The 12,740-nt window shown below is 38.4% G+C and overlaps 1 protein-coding gene across 2 annotated transcripts in view; it reads right to left on the reverse strand.

Moving 5' to 3' along the window:
- The window catches only part of SLC35D2 (solute carrier family 35 member D2), a 79,329-nt gene extending 71,757 nt beyond the window's left edge, over positions 1-7,572 (reverse strand). For both annotated transcript variants that reach the window (XM_075211089.1, XM_075211088.1), the window contains exon 1: positions 7,335-7,572. In XM_075211089.1, the coding sequence (XP_075067190.1) occupies positions 7,335-7,492 (158 nt within the window). In that variant the 5' untranslated portion in view covers positions 7,493-7,572. The remainder of the gene's footprint in view (positions 1-7,334) is intronic.
- Between the last annotated feature and the right edge of the window lie 5,168 nt (positions 7,573-12,740).

Below are 12,740 nucleotides of genomic sequence, written 5' to 3' on the forward strand. Positions count from 1 at the left end.
CCTCCATCATACCAGTGCAAGGATTGTTTTACACGTCAGGTCAGTGATCAGGTACATTTGGTCTACCCATCTCTGGCACCGCACAGGTTAAACTTTTTAATTAGTGCAGTGCCAGAGCTAATAATGTTACACTGAGCCCCTGCAGCCCCAAAACACTGCTCATTCACCCCACTATAACAAAACTAAAACTATAAGGATAGTCAGGCATATTGTGCATTATAGTACTTTATTAGAACGTCACACATGATATAAGAATTTCTCCTTTTTACTATTTTGGATTTTATATTATCATTAATGTACAATTTACATCAGGTCCCAGTCACCACAGTAGCACATAATTTACTTATGCCAGAACCACTATGATTTTACTGAATTATTAATAAGAACAAAAGAAGATGGGGATCTGCGCTCCCTAATCTGTGTAAACCCTAATCCTGCCGTAGGGACTAATGCAATATAGAAGGAGAGTCCTAGCCCTTCCAATAGTGTGAAACAAAGAGGTTAGGTCCCTTGGTGCAAATGGATGCAATGTATAGTGTAAAAAGAAAGATTTTTAATCTTGCACAGGAATAAACATATTACAGGCAAATAATTAGGTTGCAACCTAAAGACGTACATGAATAGACAGATGGACAGTGTTGCATAAATATACAGATAAACTAAATAAGTTCCAACAAAAAATCATGAAGGAATTCAATAATGGTAAATATATTAAAATGACTCGAAAAAGGTATTTGAAAGTCAGTCAAAATAACCTATACACAACAACAGTTCCAAGGTCTCTATAGGAGGTCATTCAATGCAGGATATATAGCCACGAAAAAATAACACAAAGACTTCCAGTATAACTATGCCGCTGGTAGCATAAATAGGTTTTGACAAAAGTAGATGCTGTGAGTGAGAGATGGAGTATTCCGATAAGGTAGAGTGGTCTTAAATAGAGAAATACTCAGTCCGTGATCAGTCCAAGAGTACCGCAGTGTCCGGGGATTGACAGTGGAACTTACCCTTTTTAAAGGGCTTTGCAGGTGACTCTCCGGGTCTATCGGTGTTCTGTATCAGCTATAAGGGGAATAATACGAACCTTTACCGTTGCGGCTGTGGCTGAATTTTTCTTGCGAATGCGCATGCATCGAGGACTGGACAAAGGCCGGTTTTACCTCAATGGTGCTAATGTGATGGGAATCTGGACAGATGGGTGATGTAGATAGGTCAATCCAATGCGTTTCGCTTAACAGCTTCCTTAGGGATGAATAGTAAACCTGTATCTACAGGTTTATAAAAAAGCGCCTTGGCACAATAAAGTAATTGACTGGTGAATGAGGGGCCAATCAGCAACAAAGTTCGTTGATTGACGTTGCTGAGAGCCCCCTACAGAGAAGGAGGAGTTTCTTCTTATAATGATAAAAACAAATCATCACGCATAAGATACAAAAGTAAATATTAGACTGGAAACTTCACGTGTAGCCAACAGATATAAATTATCAATAGACTGGCCATCTGTACAGAATATCAGTGTGACAGATAGAAATGGATATATAAGCTGCTGCTGCCATAGATGTTTGACAGCAGCTATAACCGGGTAGTGAAAGTGTATGTCTTAATGCATAATAAGATCATCCTAACTATATAATGGGGTTATAGTACAGATAAACAGAAGTCCTATGTAGGAAATGCCCTTGTATTGAACATAGAGAGAAACCCAGATACATAACATGTAATCTTCTTAATGAGGATATTGTCAGAGAGGGATAGGAGGTAATATATATCTCAAGTATTACAAAAAGTTGTTAAGTTCAAAATTAATGTTAAGCCCTTTTGGTGATAGAGATTTCATATTGTAAATCCATCTGGACTCTTCTCGAAATATGATTCCTAAATAATCCCCTCCCCTCCATGGTTTTTGGACTTTATGGATGCCTATAAATGTAAGTAAGGTCGGATCTTTAGCATGGTGTACTGCAAAGTGTTGTAACAAATGTGGGTGTCCAACCCTTTCCTAATGTTACGGTGATACTCAGATATTCTTACATGCAATCTTCTGTTCGTCCTACCTATATATTGTGAACCGCAGGGGCACTGAAGAAGGTAAATGATCCCTGAGGTGTCACATGTGATTTTGGATTCAATATGGTTGGTTTCTCAAGTAACATTGGATGAAAAATTAGTAATACTTTTGGTGTTTTTAGTGTGGCTACCTTTACATGCAAAACATCTATTACAATGGTAGAATCCTCCTTCTTTATCTTTGAGCCATGTACTGACCGTATGGGTGGTTATAGGAGGGATGGTGCTACTCACTAATTCTTTTCTAAGGTTATCAGCCTTAGGGGCCTATTTATCAAACAGTGCACTCTTGTTAAAGAATACTTCCTGTGATTCTGGCGCACTTTGGAGTATCCTTGAAATTTATGATTGTTGCATCACATCAGATATCGAGGATATCTGCTGCTTTGCATTCTGTATCGTTTTTCTAAGCAGTCACCATCAAATAGTATTGCGACTGCTCCCTACCGCAATCTAAAAAGTTCCGAAAAAGAGATTTTTTTAAGATTTTAACTTATTACTGACCTTCTACTCCCAGCACTCCAGAGAGGCATATTGAATAAAGCAGAATTTTCCATTTTATTCATTAGATTTCCCAGAATACCAGTTATCTATATTCTGCCCAAAATACACAAAGATCTTGTTAATCCCCCCGGTAGGCCTATTGTATCAGGGATCCAATCATTGAATTTACAATTCACAGCTAACATCAGTTCTAAATCGATCCATATTTTGGATTTGGAAATTTATGTTGAAAATGGCCATATATCGAAACCAGGACCTTCTTTAAGAAGGTGGATTCAAATTCTTACATCCCATCCTCCAGTAGTCATCATAAAGCTTGGATCCATAATATACCAAAAGGCCAATTCACTAGAATAAGGCACAACTGTTCGAAAATCGACCAATATGAGATACAGACAAATACTCTCAAAGAAAGATTCTTGGAAAGGGACTTTGACCCTGAGACTATTGAACAGGCACACAATACCATAAGAGGTGCAGATAGAGATCATCTCCTTTCCAAGAAAAATAGAGAGGAGGAGTTTGAACAAATTCCCTTTATCACCAGATTTAGCCAGGACTCCAGAAAGATTGAGAATGTTTTTAGGAAACACTGGAAAGTACTGTTAGGAGACGATAAAATGAGGGAAATCCTCCCTGAGAAACCAAGATTTATCTACATTAAGGCTGATAACCTTATGAATTAGTGAGTAGCACCATCCCTCCTAAAACCACCCATACGGTCAGTACATGGCTAAAAGATAAAGAAGGAGGATTCTACCATTCTAATAGATGTTTGGCATGTAAAGTTAGCCACACTAAAAACACCAAAAGTATTACTACTTTTTCATTCAATGTCACTGGAGAAACCTACCATATTGAATCCAAAAGCACATGTGACACCTCAGGGATCATTTACCTCCTCCAATAACCCTGCAGTTTAAAATATCGGAATACTCCATCTGCCAGGATACACTCACAGCATCTACTTTTGTAACAACTTACTTATGCTACCAGCGTCATAGTTATACTGGAAGACTATACTGGGCTTTTTAATTTGTTTTTTTTTTCATGGCTATGTATCCTGCATTGATTGACCTCCTAAGTGTCTATTCCCAGTGACTTTTGATTTCTCTATAGAGACCTTTGAACTGTTGTTGTGTTAGGTAATTTAAACTGACTTTCACATATCTTTTTCGAATGGGTTTAATATATTAACATTCTTGAATTCCTTCATGATTTTTTGTTGGAATTTATTTAGTTTTTCTATATATTTATGCAACACTGTCCATCTGTCTATTCATGTACGTCTTTAGGTTGCAACCTAGTTATTTGCCTGTAATATGTTTATTCCTGTGCGAGATTAAAATCTTTCTTTTTACATTATACATTGCATCCATTTGTACCAAGGAACATAGCCCCTTTGTTTTACTGTAATATTAACCCGTAATTTTAAACATATTAGATACTTTTATATACGTAATGTACACATCACTAGCACACGTGTCTATTTAGACTCAATTATTATTGTTTCAGTTAAGATCACTTTGGAAACATAAGACACGCTTCACAGCACTTCAGAGACTCCTGTATTATTTCTGTCCTTGTTTGTTTTCACTATTGTCATTGTAGCATTGGTCCCTTGGCTGCAATTACTGGCATTACTAATAAGTTTCAGTACCCGGATTTGCCACATAGAAACATCCTACAGAGAGGAAGTTGTTTACAGTCTCCTTTGGATAGGATAAAAGATAATCCTATATTCATTTATTCTTATATACAAATTTAATTTTTTGATGCTTGATAAAATTTTTGGTATTGCTACACTATGGATGGCACTATTTGGCCTGTGTTTTATTTTAAGGGTTTTCCTCTATTGAAAATAGTCTACTGTGGAGTTGCTGCACCAATTCATGGAAAGCTCTATGGCTGGGCACACGCTACAGGCTTTTCAGTGGATTATCATGCTAAACACGCGATAAACGACTGTTCGGCCCGATATTGCATAAGTGTGTACACAAACGATGAACGATTATCGTTCCAGTGCTCATCGCATCATTTCATTATAAACCTTACTAAAAATCTCGTTCAACGATGGCACGATGCCCTTCCAATCCTGCAGTGTGTATGTGCACTCGCTATCAGGATCTCAATAGAGTTTACAGAGTCATGATCTTTTCAGCAGATGGTTGTGACAGATGAAGAGTACAGATCGCAGGGGCAAACGCAGGATTTTTAAGGGGGGGTTTCCAAATAGTTGAATTCTGAACAAAGCAAAAATACAACTTAAAAAATAAAGCGCCACAATAAGATGTCAACATAAACTTTTTTACTGCAAATAACAAGTACAAATTTTTCACAAAATAAAATCTTATTCACATGGTATAACTTCAAAACTTATCTGTAAAATGAGTATTTACACTCCACATTAAAACCGCACATCAAAATAGCATTGATGACGCACATTAAAACTAGGAATGATGCCGCACATCAAAATAGCATTGATAACACACATTGAAACTAACATTGCTAATGTACATGAAAAAAACGAACAACAACAACAACAACAAAAAAAAAATTATAACATGACACTAGTTTGGACTATAATATATATATATATATATATATATATATATATATATATATATATATATATACATACATACAAATATTACATGGTGAAATCAGATACTGGCCACAATCAATCTGATGTAGTTTTTTTATTAATAGACCAAAGACTCCATTTCTGGGCAGCCTGCAGGGTATGCAGAGCTGTGTTATTTTATATGAATATTGTATTATAGGATTAAAAAAGTAGAGGAATCCTCTACTTTTTTAATCCTATAATACAATATTTATATACAATAACACAGCTCTGCATACCCTGCAGGCTGCCCAGAAATGGAGTCTTTGGTCTGTTAATAAAACAATACATCATATTGATTGTGGCCAGTATCATAAAATATTTTATTATTTATTCACTGAAAGATTGCTTGAAATATAAAGCCCTACCGTGCCCCAAGGAAGCCAGGATGAGTGATGGGTATTCAAGGGAGGAGCTGCTGCGCTCGCGCATGCGCAGCAGCTCCTTCTCACGAACGTAAGTTATACAGCAGCCGCGGCGCTGTGACAGAGGCGTCGCGGTGGTGCTGTAACAGCAAAAATGTTTTGCATGTTTAAAAACATGCTTTTGCCAGCTGCGATCCACGGAGGGGGGGGGGGTTCTGGAGACTCAGAAACCCCCCCTGCGTGCGCCCCTGGATCGGAGGGTAAATCTTTTAAAACATGTATAGTGTGTACACATGAATTGACATACTGATCGGGACTTTTTTCTTTCAGTCGTTGGTAAAATCATTACGGATATGGCATCACGAGAAACTTTCTGTAGCTTTCAACTTTCAACGCTTTAGATAAGCTGTTTATCAATTCATTGAAGTACACAAATTATATCGTAAAATGATCCCATTGAAATTATTTACTACACTATACATGCTCTCCTGTGTTTTTAATTTTTAAATGGTTGAATTGTTCTAACCTAATCTGTGGATTCTGAGTGGGAGGAGCTTTTATCATGATTGTCTACGTCATCTAGTTTCTGGAATGTACAATTGACTGGGGTGTATATTCATTTCTAACTGGGCTGTTTAATTGTTGTGAGTCTAGTGCACTATTTTTTGTCTTTTCTAGTGCACTATTTTTTGTCTTTTCTATAATAGCAAACTATCTTTTTTAGTTTGAATTGAAAAACTAACTGCATTTAAAGTGTAAACTTTAAAATGATGCTGATAATTGGCCCACATAATGGCTGCTTATACAGTGTGTAAGTGACACCTTCTAGTGTTATATACAAAAAAATCATGTGCACTGGCCTCATGCCAATGTGAGAAATAATAAACGCTTATCTGATCTAAAAATGTATAGCTACTACACAACACTTCATTGGTTCCGACTTAGAATTTCCAGTTTTTCCAGTGTCTGCATGTGGCAACAGGGCCAGTGTTTCCAATCTGTAGGCAGTTGTAAGCCAGGCAGTAAAACAGGTTAGTAGACTATTCCTGACTCACAAGAGTATATATGGAACTTCGTTGCCACCTGTAATGTTGAGGGGGTGCTGTGGAGGATCCCTGAATACTTACTTGTTTGATAATTCTAAAGAACTCTTTGATGTGAGTTATTGCGCCATCAATTTCACGTTTGGATTGAAGATATATTTGCAGAGAGAGGAGTTTATTTATTATGCAATTTTTTTGCTTAAAATCCTCAGAAAACAGCAGTTTTCGGTGGATACTCACATTTTTAAGCATCCTATTGATTTATTACTAGGGGATCGCATGTGCTGTGGTCCCACTGTGATCGTAAGCAATAGCAATCCCCTTAGTAGGTCTCTATAGAGAGAGTATGGCCACTCTTCCTTGTGTAAATGCCAATTCCTATGTCAAATTATTGGTAAAAGTACTGAACAGACAGAACTCAGGAGACTGCAAACTGGAAAATTGTAATCCAGAGTGCAACAACGTGTGTATATATATATATATATATATATATATATATATATATAAATAACACACACACACATACACATACACAGATATATTTCAAGCACAGACACATATTTATACATCAATGATGCTGTGAAGGCTGTCACCTAATCTGTTCTGTTACATTTATTACCTCTTGCTTTCTACACAGAGCACATAATATCACTTTACTCATTAATCTGGTATAGTTCACTTACATTCCCCACGATTATCGATTTTATTTACAAGCGATCCTTTCCTTCCTACCTGTAGGTGGTGAGCACAGTCTTGTTCACCAGAATAATTAGGAACGAGGTAACTCCATAGAAGAGCGCTGACAGCACCTGAGCTGTGCGGGACGGCGGAGCCTCTGTACTAGAAGACATGCTGAGCTCTGTGAAGATCCGGGTTGCTTTGAACGGCATCGAATACTCCACCTGAGCACGGAAAGGTGCCCGAATGAGCACAGCGGAGTCACCTGACTCCTCCCTGATAGGACAGGTGGCTGAAGGGAGTGACTGACATTCTGTGGGTAAGAGGAATTTACATGTACTCACAGGGAAGTGCAGCAGCAGAACAATAGAGTCACATATGGATTACAACAACTATGCACAGAATATAAAAGCTTCGAAAGTTATTATTAGGTTTCAAATTATGTTTAGTATGTTGTAAACGTTTAAAGAGGACCACGATCAGGGTCCAGGTTTTGTAATTAACTAGATGCTTAAATAAGAGCCCAATATGTCAAATTTGTTTTGGTGGAGTTTAATAAATTATAATAAAATACACATTTTAACTTACTTGGGGTGCATCGTTTCTCCAGTGTGACAGGTAGAGTGCTGCTCTCTCTGCTGCTATGGCAGGTTCGTTTCTAACACATAGGGGTACTCTTTCCCAGTGAGCTTCCCATTTTCATGAATGGGAAGTTCACAGGATGGGCTTTGACAACACTGCTGCATTTTTAAATAGGCGAGTGATAGTTGAAGAGAGGAGTGCAGTACTGGACTGTTTGGGGGGACCCACAATATTGGAGTCGCTTTGTATCCTTACTAATATTACTAATAAACAATATTGTATAAGACTTTAAGGGGGGTATTCAATTGACGGCGGGATCACCGCAAAGTCCGCGCTCGAAAAATATTACCGTTAATACGGTAATATTGCGCGTAAATACCTTTAATACGGTAAATTACTCGCTGGATTTCAACTCGCAGCTCAGGGAGCTTAGAGCTGAAATCCAGCGAGATATTACCGTATTAACGGTAATATTTTTCGAGCGCGGGCTTTGCGGGGATCCCGCCGTCAATTGAATACCTCCCTAAGTAGTGGCCATTTGGCTAAGCACCGTTTAGTGGACTGTGCCTGTAGTTCAGCACCAGGTTAAGTGCTACATGGTCCTGGAGGTTGTTTGGACAGATTCCCAGGGGCATGGTCAGCACCATGGAGGGCACAGCTAGCTCCTTTCTCCAACTACTTCCATCTCCCTTCCCTCTACAATTTTGTGAAGGGGTTGGGTACGATTTAACTGCTCTCATTATGCTGACAACAAGTTTATCTACAAAATAAGTCCAATTTACACAATGCCTATAGAAAGAAAAAGCAGACTTACCATAAAAATGTCATGCTTCCTTTGTATATATCGATTGATGGAAATCATGGCACCTTCTATTTACATCACTTATTAGACCTACAGTGATATTTTAAAGCAGCAAAAGGGCACATATTGATGAGATGTTTGTTTGCCTGAAGGACGAAGGTGACTGGCTGATCCCAAGTACAGCACAACTATTTCACCTTAAGCTCTGGGTCTGATCATACCTGAGACCTATGAGGCCATCATGCAAGTTCTCCAGGGACAATATTTGAAGGGTTGTGCAAGAAACACAACGATTTTAAACAAATCATTTTTATTAACATATGAACTGAACCGGGAAAAGACCCAATGTTAATGTCCTCTTATCGCCCAATCATCTCACTGAACATAGATTTTAAGATAGTTTTGAGAATAATGGTAAAAATACTTCAAAATATCCTACCTACACTATTGACTGAACACAAATTAGGTTTTGTCCATGGTTGGTCAGAGGCATTCGAACAACAATTGCATCAGTGGTAGCTTCTGAAAATCCAATCTCTCTTAATATGCTTTTAAGCCTTGATGCTCACAAGGCTTTTAATACCATCTCCTGGCCCTTTATGACTGCTATATAAAAAAAACAAGAGATTTTGGAGAAATTTCTTACTATATATAGCTATGATTAAATTCTTCTACAACAAACCTTTAACTTCCTACTTTTGCAGACTACATCTTATTATATATTTCTAACCCAGAGTCCTCCTTGATCAGGACCCCTGGCTCAGTGTCAGAATTCCAGGTAAACTTTGATAAATCGACAGCCTTATACCTATTCAGATCTGTTGGACCAGTGGATCCAGAGGAGAGACTCCTTTTCTCATATGCCCCTGCTACAGGACATACGGGACAACAATTCTGAAGAATTTCCTGAGGATGATTGCACCCATATTCCAGGAGCTGCTCCAACTTATCACCGCCCTCATCCAGAAGAAAGACACCCATTTAAAGAGACCCATATCCGCAGAGCAAAACTGGTTGCTACCCTGAGATTTTTGGCAACAGGAAGGACACTGGCTGATCTCAAATATAGCACAGCAATTTCAACCCAACATCTGGGTGTGATAATACCTGAAACCTGTGACGCTATAGTTCAAATTCTGCGCAGACTGTATGTAAATGCTGGCAAATAAAATACTCTGTTTTTACAAAAAAATTAAATATATTACAATACAAATTAAACATATTACATTACATATTAAAATACACACACACACAAATAAAATATACAGTCCAAAAAATTGTAGATATGGTTAAGATTTGGCCTATACACAGCGAATTGAGGGCAAACATTGCTTTGAGTGTAGAGGGGTATGAGACTCATCTCTAGTGTGCAGACCAGAAATGGGCTGAAGATGGGAAAGCAAAACGAATACTTTAACTTAAATAGGGAACACATAAACCATATAAAAACTATGTAATTAAAAACAAAAACAGATCACAGCTGTTCATAATGCAAATGTTATGTTATCTATACCCATAGGTGTAGAAGACCTGTAGGCCGCCAGGGGAACAAATTGGCCTCCCATGATGGGATATTGCATGTGGAGTGGTAGTGGCTGAAATGTATATGAATGGGCTGGCTTGAAATGTCCTTGCCCCTGTGTGGGGGGGTCGTGTTAATACATTGTCTGGTTAGAGTTCCCCTCATTGTTGACTACAAATGATGTCATACACTGAATGTTCCATCTCTACTTGCATTTCTCATTTTCTTTGCAAGAGTTGCTCCTAGCAGATCAAATTCGTCTGGTTCTTTTGACATAAGCTGGGTTGCAGACTCTATCATCTTTCGTGTGAGCGCATCACTTTGCTTTTGATCATGGGCCCTTTTTTTTTTTCTCCTGTCACTTTGATGCCCTTGTGGTTGTGTGAGTAGATCTGTGATCTCCTGGCTGTCTACTGTCAGCAGGCTAGCAGGCGTTGTTGTGCCATGTTGCTCTGCCACATCACAGAATCCGGTTTCAGATAATACACATCTATGGTCTTTGGGAGACACACAGGGTGGATGCAGGTGAAAAATGATGCCGACCCATGACTCCCATACTGCTCACACACGACAGTCCTCATACTTTAGGGTTGTTACTAATCTGAAAAACTTCATCCTGATGTTATATTTTTACAACAAACCTATTGGGTGGGGGGAGACGGTTAGGGCTAACTGGACAGACTATTGTTTTCCTGTGCCTTTTAAATCTAATTCCAGAGGGATGGCCATTTCACTAGGAAAAAACCTGCACTATACTAGGAGATAGCATAGTAGACCCTGAGGGATGCTTTATTATTCTGTATATTACTGTTATGCATACAAAGTAAACTTTGGCCAATATTTATGCACCAAATTCTAATGCCCAAGATTTTTTGGACAACATTTCCCAACTTCTTGATAGTAGGGTGAATGCACATCTTGTACTGGGAGGAGACTTTAACATGATGGATGAACCTCGGCTAGGTAAAAAGCCACCAGCACAGAACTCACATTCTCAAATGTAAAAACAAAGCCATCCTTTAAAAATAAATCATTACCTTACTGGTCCATGGAGATTATTCAAACTAACTGATAGATAATTTTCCTTTCGCAAATACATGCAACAGAACTACATGCCATATTAATCTCTGACCATTCTCCTGTGTTAATGTCACTTAAATTCATATGGCCTCAGGAGTCTAACTGCCTGTTTCCCAGGCTATCTTTCAAACTTTGACAATTTGAAATAATTTGTGACGGAGCTGGAGTTCATTAATGACAGTATCGACCACTGGGATAATTCGGTGCTATTCTGGGAGATGTGAAAGGTGGTCATGAGGTGGTCACATCATATATTAAGTCTCAATACGAAAAAGAGAATCCAAGGCATTGTATCGGGATCTACAAAGATCCATGGCTTCTTCTTAAAGAAGCAAAACAAAATTTCTGAAAAAACAAATATTATAGGTGGGGTAATAGAACGGGTAGACTGCTGGCCACAATATCTAAAACAATTAGACCAGTGGATCCCAAACTTTCTCAGTTCGAGGCACCCTTAGGGTCTAGATAATTTTTTCAAGCCACCCCTAAGCCAAAATAGTTACCAAATAGTCCCCTGCCTTGCTTACCACTGGCCCTGGCCGCAGCGCACAGTTTGGGAACCACTGATTTAGACCGAAATATTTTATGACGGGAATCAAAGAGCCAACCTCTCTAAGCCTCAGCACAAAGTGCAAACATCAGAGAACCAGAATTAGAGAATAAAAAGTAAAGAGTACTCCAGTCCACTGATAAATTAAAAATTAACTTTTATTGTCACATTAAAATAGTTAATAACCCTACCAGATAAGAGAATGGTGAAATAATAAAAGATATTGAGACATATAAAGTGAGACTTCACAGAAAAACACGTATAAAGTGTGTGTTAAAAGAATGAACCCATCAGCAAGAGTCTATTAATCATGGGGGAAGAGACCAGAGGGAAAGATGTAATATTATGCACAATGGAATACCAAATGTCCCTTTATAATTTATCAAATATCTTAGTCCCACATAATCCCCCTAATCTCTCAAATGCATCACTCGCAGATGCAATATATTGATAATAGATAAAGTCATAGTCAAACTGTATATAAGATGTATGGAGTGGGGAATCCCTGTATATCGTTAATGACTCCAGATAATTAATTGATCACCATCAGTATTTGGTGTAAGTGCACTAATCGTGCATAAATTTATCCCAGCAGAGTAGGAGAGGTGTACCCTCACAAATCTATAAGCTGAGTGAAGCATACTGGTGGGGATGGGCCATTATGAAAGATATCTCTTCTTTACAAGCTGTACCAGTATATCCTCCCATTCCCCTCAAATCAGAACCATCTATGTGCCTCCTGGATATCTAGTTCAGAGGTTTGTGTAGGCTATAATCCTACTGTGCTACTGATGTAAAATCTATGGGCTAAATCCCTCACTAATAACCCAATGATGTGCTATAATGGTACATCCCTATCCACCGCCTGGCTTGATATGGCGGTTGTAAGCACATAGGACAGGGTGAGTGTGGAGATTCCGGCAT

This window comes from Mixophyes fleayi, chromosome 1 (genome assembly GCF_038048845.1).
Source record: "Mixophyes fleayi isolate aMixFle1 chromosome 1, aMixFle1.hap1, whole genome shotgun sequence".
Classification (NCBI taxonomy): domain Eukaryota; kingdom Metazoa; phylum Chordata; class Amphibia; order Anura; family Limnodynastidae; genus Mixophyes; species Mixophyes fleayi.